The sequence below is a fragment of the Strix uralensis genome, chromosome Z, assembly GCF_047716275.1.
Source record: "Strix uralensis isolate ZFMK-TIS-50842 chromosome Z, bStrUra1, whole genome shotgun sequence".
Lineage (NCBI taxonomy): Eukaryota > Metazoa > Chordata > Aves > Strigiformes > Strigidae > Strix > Strix uralensis.
Window position 1 is genome coordinate 85,013,444 of NC_134012.1, and position 7,880 is coordinate 85,021,323.

Here is a 7,880-nt window from a genome sequence, read left to right on the forward strand (position 1 = left end):
ACAAAATGCTAATTTTTGGTTGTAATTTAAGTGTGTTATAAATGTCCCATTTTCAAAAGCCTTCCAAACAGAATATAAGTAACTTGACAAAACTGGGGGTTATGTAGGAATTACTTTTTTTGTGAAAACAAAGCATTCTTGGCTTCATTATAGAGAAGATCTGTGTAAAAGTGCATTTAACATTACAGAAAAAAATAGTCTCCCCCTACATGCCCCCACATGCTTGTATTTTAATTCTTTCTAACAAACTGACAACTGGTTCTCCTTTAAAAACAGAGAACCTTAATCCCTAGTACCACACACAAAATTACTTTCAAGTTTATTTAGTCAATAAGGTACAGGATCATACATGATTCCTTTTTAGACTAAGCCCCAATTCAGGTCCGCAAAGTAAACAGGCCTCATGGCCATCGTAACAGCAGCATGACAGTGACTTACTTGCGCATCCAAAAAAGCCCTTTTTCATGGTCAGTGTGGTGTAAAGGATCTTACTTTAAATAAGCCTATGCCATATATATCTGTTTAACATATGGTATCAGTAATCTGATTCAAGATATTTAAGGGTTATATTTGTTAGAACTGAAATATGATGAATAATTCCAAGATTGCTATCTCATACTTTGAGTTTATGACTGAGAATGTGACTTAATATTGTTACCATAATCCAACACAAAGAAGTTTAATTTCATCTGTGAGTGAATTATATCATTTCACTGCTATAATTATGCACTGAATAATTGATTGTCTTTGGTTGATTTCACTTTTTGCATTCTAACTGATGTTGCTTTAAATGCTATGGACAGAGAGAAACTTTAAATACACTGTAGAATCCTAAAACGATGTCACATATACAACACTGAAATCTTCCAAAACATTTTTAGAAACTATTTACCTTCAGTACGTTGCAACTCTGAATGATGTTTATTCTGAATTTATGTATTTGTTTTCTTCTTTTAACAGAAGGAGTTTAACAGTGATTGCAAACTGAAGGAAAGAATAGAAGAAAATGGATATAATACATATGCATCCTTAAATTGGAAGCACAATGGAAGGCAAATGTTTGTGGCCCTGAATGGAAGGGGAGCCACAAAGAGAGGACAGAAAACAAGAAGGAAAAACACTTCAGCTCACTTTCTTCCAATGGTAGTAATGTCATAGATGAAGGAACTATTTTATTGATGCAGTTGAACCAAAGGCTCTTATGTCAAGAATATTTGGTAATCTTCTTGAAGAGTAACTGCAAAGAATAATGCAGACATCTGCTTGTTTGAAAAGAGAGCAGGGGAAGCCTTTGAAGGTTTTGTACTTCTTGCTGGCACATGAAATACTTTTATTTAGTTTGGTGTCATATCTTATAATCAAGATACAAGCTGGATCAAATGGGATGGAAGTTATTGCCAGTGTGAACAATTTTTTTTTATCTCTGCAACAGAACATAAGGGACATGAGACAAGCTGTTGAATGATCTTCATGGGGAAAGTTATTTATGGAATACTAACTCATATCAAAGAACTTAATTGCTCATTCAAGCCTAGTGATCCAATGAACAGTTAGACACGCAAGCATTTACTGGAAGCACTTGGGTCATATGCACAAATAATGATATTTCTGGAGAAGCCTTGTGGAAGAATGGATAGAATTAAGGAATATAAGCAAAGTAGTGTAAAACTGTTCTAACAAAACGAATAGTATGGTTTGCTTGTATGTTCTAAATTCATTTCTTTTTGTTTCTCTCTAAGTTATTTATTTAATAGGATGTTAAATATCTTTTTGATTTGAAATGTTTTCCTCATTTGCTTCTTTGTTATTTTCCCTTTTTCTCAGTACTTCACAGAGAGGTTGATAGGTTAAAATGTCAAAACCTCAGAAGTATTCTGAGAATAGGTATTAGACAAGGCTTTAAAGGCAGAATTTAATGTGTATAATCCATTTTTTTCCTAAACTGTCTTGCACTTAAGCAAAAGACCAAACAAGCAGTGCTTGGATTTATGGTATTGGGTGTCTTAATGTTGGAGAAATTTTTTTACTTATCAGTACTCAAGAACAAACTTCAAGAAATACTTTGTTCAAGGGGTCTTTCTGCTATTTTAAAATTCAGAGAAGAGGCTACATCTGTACTTGGGTGTCAATGCATCTGTGTGTATATTCATCTGACTTTGATTTCAATTTGGAACTGAGATCTAATGCATTGCAATCGGTGCAATATTCTGCAGCAAGCATAGGGCTGGAAGCTAGATGTGGACAGCCCTATTAAAGTCACTGAGATTGCAAATGTTAAAATTAAACAGTGTATAATTCCCAAGTGTAAAATTTGACCTCTGAAAGGTAAGTAAGAAGGCAACACAGTCCTGCACTCCTTATTCAATTAATATGCCCATTCAGCACATTTGTCTTTGTTACCAGCTTATAGAATTACGGGCATGTAGTGAGAGTGATACCTAGGTAAGGACTGAGGGACAGGAGATCCAAAATCATGCTCATGCATTTATCAGAGATTATTACTCACATGTATATTATATATGAGAACCAACCAAAAAAGCCGTGCTGGTATCCAGCTTTAGCATGCCTTTCGTATTCATCATAGTAACTGAAGGCTCAAAATACATAATATCCAGCACACTTTTATGAAGTGTTACTAGTCCCATGGCTTAACTTCAGCAACTGCAGTATAATAAAGTTAAGCATAATATGAAGTCTGTTCAATTAAAGGTACATAAGGTTTGTTTTATGTTTTGCTTTATTCTGTAATTTTAGCGAGCTCTGGATAGCTCACCAATGTAACCATATTGAGATTCATTTTGTTAGAGCAGATAAATAGAAAACAGTACATCAAACAATTTGTACCACTGTCTTCACATTGTATTCCACTAAATAAGTAAGCCTTTGCAGTGTCTTTAGTAAGAAACAAAAGTAGTATAATATTATTTTGTTCTAAATACTTTAAGTGATAACTATGAGATTATATTGATGCTGCAGTTTTATCTTCAACATTTCTTGTTGTGAAAAAGTTGGTTTTATTTTTATTGTTTGGAAACTGTATTTTGGTACAAAGGAGAGCCTTGCATAATATGTCTTTCTGAGAATGTTTAACCTCTATAAAGGCTGGTGGTGTTGGAATCTTCTATAACTTATTTAAGTCAATGTTTAACCAGCACTTCAATCTTAATCTGTTATTTAAATATTAGCTGTTTTTTAAAAAAGCAAAAAATAATAGCTTTCCCATAAAATACAAAATGGTCAGATTATATTTCCTGTCCTTAAATGAAGTCAACTGTTTTAAAACAGTTCATTGAGAGACAACATTTTAGTTGAAAGCTGATATTGTATTTCATGGAACTTTATCTCCAGCTTTCTTCTTCACAAATAAAATTTTTCCAGAAAGGGAAATATGAATTTCAGATTTTAAATGTAATTGCAGGTCACAGCAAATCTTAACTACAATGATAAAAGCAAGTTTCTGTTATTTAAATTTGTAATCGATAATTAAAACTGACACAACATAATGGACCTGCAGTGAACATTCAATGTGAGCCTGGAAGAATACAGTATTGAATGACTACTTTAGCGTACAAATGAAATACTCTTTTAACAGAATTACCTGTATGACTTGGTCAGAGGAGAGATTATGCATAAATATTATCATAGTACTCAAAACACCATGCTGCTCAGAGGCCAAAATCGGGAAATATCACTTTTCCAAAGTGAGTCAGGAGCCACTTGTGACATGAATAGTGGTTTCAGAATATTAACCAAAATAAACCTTGAAGGAATCAATGATTCCTGTGTGTTTGGTATACTGTAATACCCACTGTAGTGGGAGCAAACTGCAGAAACTCTATCTAGAGTATCACAGGTACTCAACCATAAGCTCTGTTTTCTGTCATCCTCAGCACACAGACTCCTGAGCAAAAGGGAAACAGAGGAGGGGATTTAAAAAAGGGGAAAAAAATTACTGAGCAACAATGTATAGTATGTTATATTTAAATAAAAATAATAAAATTTGGGGATAAGACAATAACAGTATCGTCCGTGTTTGTTTTATTAACCTGAAATTATATTGCACAATAAAAATAAGGAAGATCTGTTGTACTACAGGATGTGGTTTGGTGCTGTATAGCCCCAAAACAAAACAAAAATCACTTGAACATTTGTGAGTTTTTTTAATTTTTGGTATGTGTGAGTCAGCAATCTGCACACTAATAGCAACCAAATGCTTTAGATTCTTCCTGCAAGTATTCAAATCCACCTAGTTTATACAGTGGAAAAAACAATGAATTTAAAGCAAGCACATTTGATGAAAGAATTAACAGGTTTAGGAAGAAGAAATGTACTCACATTTTTAAAGTAAACTTTAGATATGGAAAAATCATTACATCTTATATAAGACTTCATGCAAGACATTTCAGGTTATAAAGTTTACTAAAGGTTAGTAAGCTATTTAGTAATACGAGAATACCGGTGTATGAGCACAACTTCGTAACTCACGCCTCTGCTAATGTCTATTCACACAATCAGTTGTAACTGCTTCAAGGAGTGATCTTGAAACTAATGCATGAAGGCAGCCCTTCTTTTGAAGTATCAAGAAACATTATTTACTCTATTAAGTTAGATTGTGGGGCAGAATTCACCTTCCTAAGTTCCTATTAAATTGGAGAAAGTACAATATATAACACAAACACATTTTCTGCTGCAGCTAGTCAATGCGTGATTACTGACAGTATCTTTCAGAAAAAGATCAACTGAAACAATTTCAGTGCAACTGAAAGTAACAGACACATGCAAAAAATGTTGTTTCCCATCACATTACAAGCAAGAAATAGAATATGAGAAACTAATTGGCTTTGGGCCTATCAGACTGTGATTTATAGTTATGCATACCTGCTCAGAAATTTGAACCTCATACTTAACTATATGGGTACTTTCTTGGAATAAGTTTTGGGATTTTCTAATGAAGCTTGGTGAATCTCAGATTCCTGACTGATGTCTTTTCACTCACTAATCCCGGAAAAAAAAATGTAGTATAGCCTTTCCCCATGTCAACAATGTAAAGAAAATATGTTCATGTGAAAGGCAAAATAAAGGAACCATGACTAAGCCTCAAGTAACTGATATGAGAGCACTGATCTCTTAAGTTACTGAAGTATAAATGAGGAGAATTTGTAATCCTGAAACTCCTCACCAGGATCTTTAGCAATGCCATCGTATACTATTTCATTAATGCAAAATACTAACTCATGCAATTGAATAAATGGATATATATGGTGGTGGTGACATCAGAAATACATGTTCTATAACACCATTGTCCATGTCCAAACCACAATATCTAAAAAAAACCCCCACAAAATACTCCACTGGATAGTTCTGTGCAAAACATTTAGGGCACTGATAGCATATAGATAATGTACCACAGTGGAAAAAACAGAGTCTATATTTACTTGAAAGCTCACACTCTATATTTATCTTGTGATAATGTAGTAAATGAAAAATCAAGATATTAGAGGTTCTTTATTACTGCTGAGATGTAGACTGTGCATACCTTTGGTGCAGCTATTCATTCAAGCTCCAGATGTACTATTTCACCATTCAAACTATTCTGTGGCTTGGTTTAAATTATGTTATATGTTTTTTTGATTATGAAACTGTTTTACTAATGGCTTAATGAACTTTTAACCTTTTCATTTGTTAATAGTCTTCACAAAAGTCTGGGAAAAGGCCAAACATTGGTCTACACCTGAACCTGCACCTTTTTCCTAGCTATAAATAACTGAAAAAACAGATTACATTCAATGTTGTACATGCAGTAACTTGCCTTATTCAGTGAGATATGTCTGAGCAGGATGAAAAATGAATCACTCTGCACCAGTAATTTCATGATGCCCAGCTAATTTGTATACTTTCTTGCATGAGATCACTCTTGAAATCTCAGCTCCCTGTTTCCAAAATGTACATCACAAAACTGTATAAGCACTTTCACTTTCTCTTTTATTTCTTTTTTTTTTTTTTTTTTTTAACAAGTTGAGACAACAGTCAGAAAAGGAACTGCCTTATCATGACCCTGTACATACAATTTAACATTATTCCAAACTGAAATAATTCATTCAGGACAATCAAAATGTTTTGAGCTTGGTCTTCTAGTATACATATCAGTAGGATTTAAATACAATTAACTACTTGAAAAAACTATTTTATTTATACTCAATTGTAGAAAGACTAGTTCAGGAACAGCAGAATCTTGGGAAAAAAACTCAAAACTCTATATGTTAGGATCAATAGGCTGGGACTTTTCAGGTAGTATTTCTAACAAATTACAATAAAAAATGAGGGTATTGGATGTAAATAAAAATCACAACATAAATATTCGTGTGTGTTATTCTAAATTTTAAAACTTGCACTAAAAATGTGAGCTCAAAAACCACATTCTTCACTTAATCTTCTTGAAAAATATAATTTTCAGTTTACTCTTATACTGCTATGTGCAGTATATTTCTTGTCAAGTTATTGTAATTTCCTGCAATTTTTTCCTTCTTTTATATATGTGGTTATGCCCCCAAACAACAAGATTCATAAATGATTCACTGAGGGAACCTGCATGACTGACGTCTGCAGCACACTGTCATTAATGCTACAGACGTAAGACTCTGATTTCTGGTTCCATGTAGAGGATGACACAGAAATTCAGTGATACTGTAGTGTTTTGATAACCCTTAGGTCTCCTGAAACTACCCACATACTTACTAGTAAACATGCAACTTAGGTTCAAAAGTTAAATATGCGCTGTAAGGATAGCTTGGTTATTATAACAACCACTATGCACAAGATACGTTGCAAATGAAAATGTATTTTTCTCCTCGGTTCACTCAAGGGAAGAGAAACAGAAAGAAAGGATATGATATTATTATTGTTATTTACAGTCTTCACTGCTTTTCTTAATTGGTAGTCAATACATGACCTATGCTGGTCTATGACTGGATCTTATTTCAGTGATGAAATGGAATAAAGATATTGGCAATCTTGTAAAAAGAGGGTCACCCTCTTTCTCTTCCTCTCTTCCTTATGGTCGGTCAGCCAGTTTGACTTACTGAGTGCTACTGATATCACAAAGAGTTTATGCCCACTTAAATATAGATTAAGCTAAAAGATTCCAGCTTTAGAAGAAGAGATATGGCTCTGCTTATCCTACTAAATGAGTATTGTATCCTTTGCCTGACAGAGACTGATAAGATTTAATTCGTTCATTTATTTAACTGATTGTTTCTTAAATGCTCTGAGGTGAATGATATAGTGTGAGAGAAAAGTCTTGTTGATAGCCATGTTATTACATTTCTATGGTAATTGGGAGATTCAGTGGCAAAGTACAGTGTCAGGACAGTTAAAGTACTTCAATACAAAATTCTGCAGCAAGGTTCAACCTATATTCATACTGAAAGCCACCACTGAATTGTAAATGAATGCCTAGGCCTCCAGTTTGAGGAAGTCAGTTATCCAGAAGCAATGATAGACCCTTTGCTCCCCTGATTGCTCTAGTGTCTTAACCATTCTCCACATTAAACTCACAGCAAAGTTGACTCTGATTACGTGTACGGATGTCAAACGTGAAGCAAATTCTATTCACAGTCAGAAAGTGACAATGACCAAGTTTAAGTCACCTGAGACAATCGCGTTTTTTCCCTTTCATTCTTGTAACATTTTCCCTGGAATTCTTGTCTGAGTCCTGACCAAATACAGTTTTTCTTCATTGCACATAAATGCCACACAGCATGAGGTTTCTAACACCATGCCCTATGTATACTAAGTACTAAGGTTGAAAATTCACTTGTGAAAAAAATCAAATGAAAACTGACAGGTGGCATCTTACAAGCACAATCATTGTTGAAAACTGC

General features: G+C 33.9%; 1 protein-coding gene across 1 annotated transcript in view; it reads left to right on the top strand.

The window, feature by feature from the left end:
• The window catches only part of FGF10 (fibroblast growth factor 10), a 65,675-nt gene extending 61,676 nt beyond the window's left edge, over window positions 1-3,999 (top strand). The window contains exon 3 of the mRNA XM_074855438.1: window positions 961-3,999. Within this exon, the coding sequence (XP_074711539.1) occupies window positions 961-1,158 (198 nt within the window). The 3' untranslated portion in view covers window positions 1,159-3,999. The remainder of the gene's footprint in view (window positions 1-960) is intronic.
• The last annotated feature ends 3,881 nt before the right edge of the window (window positions 4,000-7,880 follow it).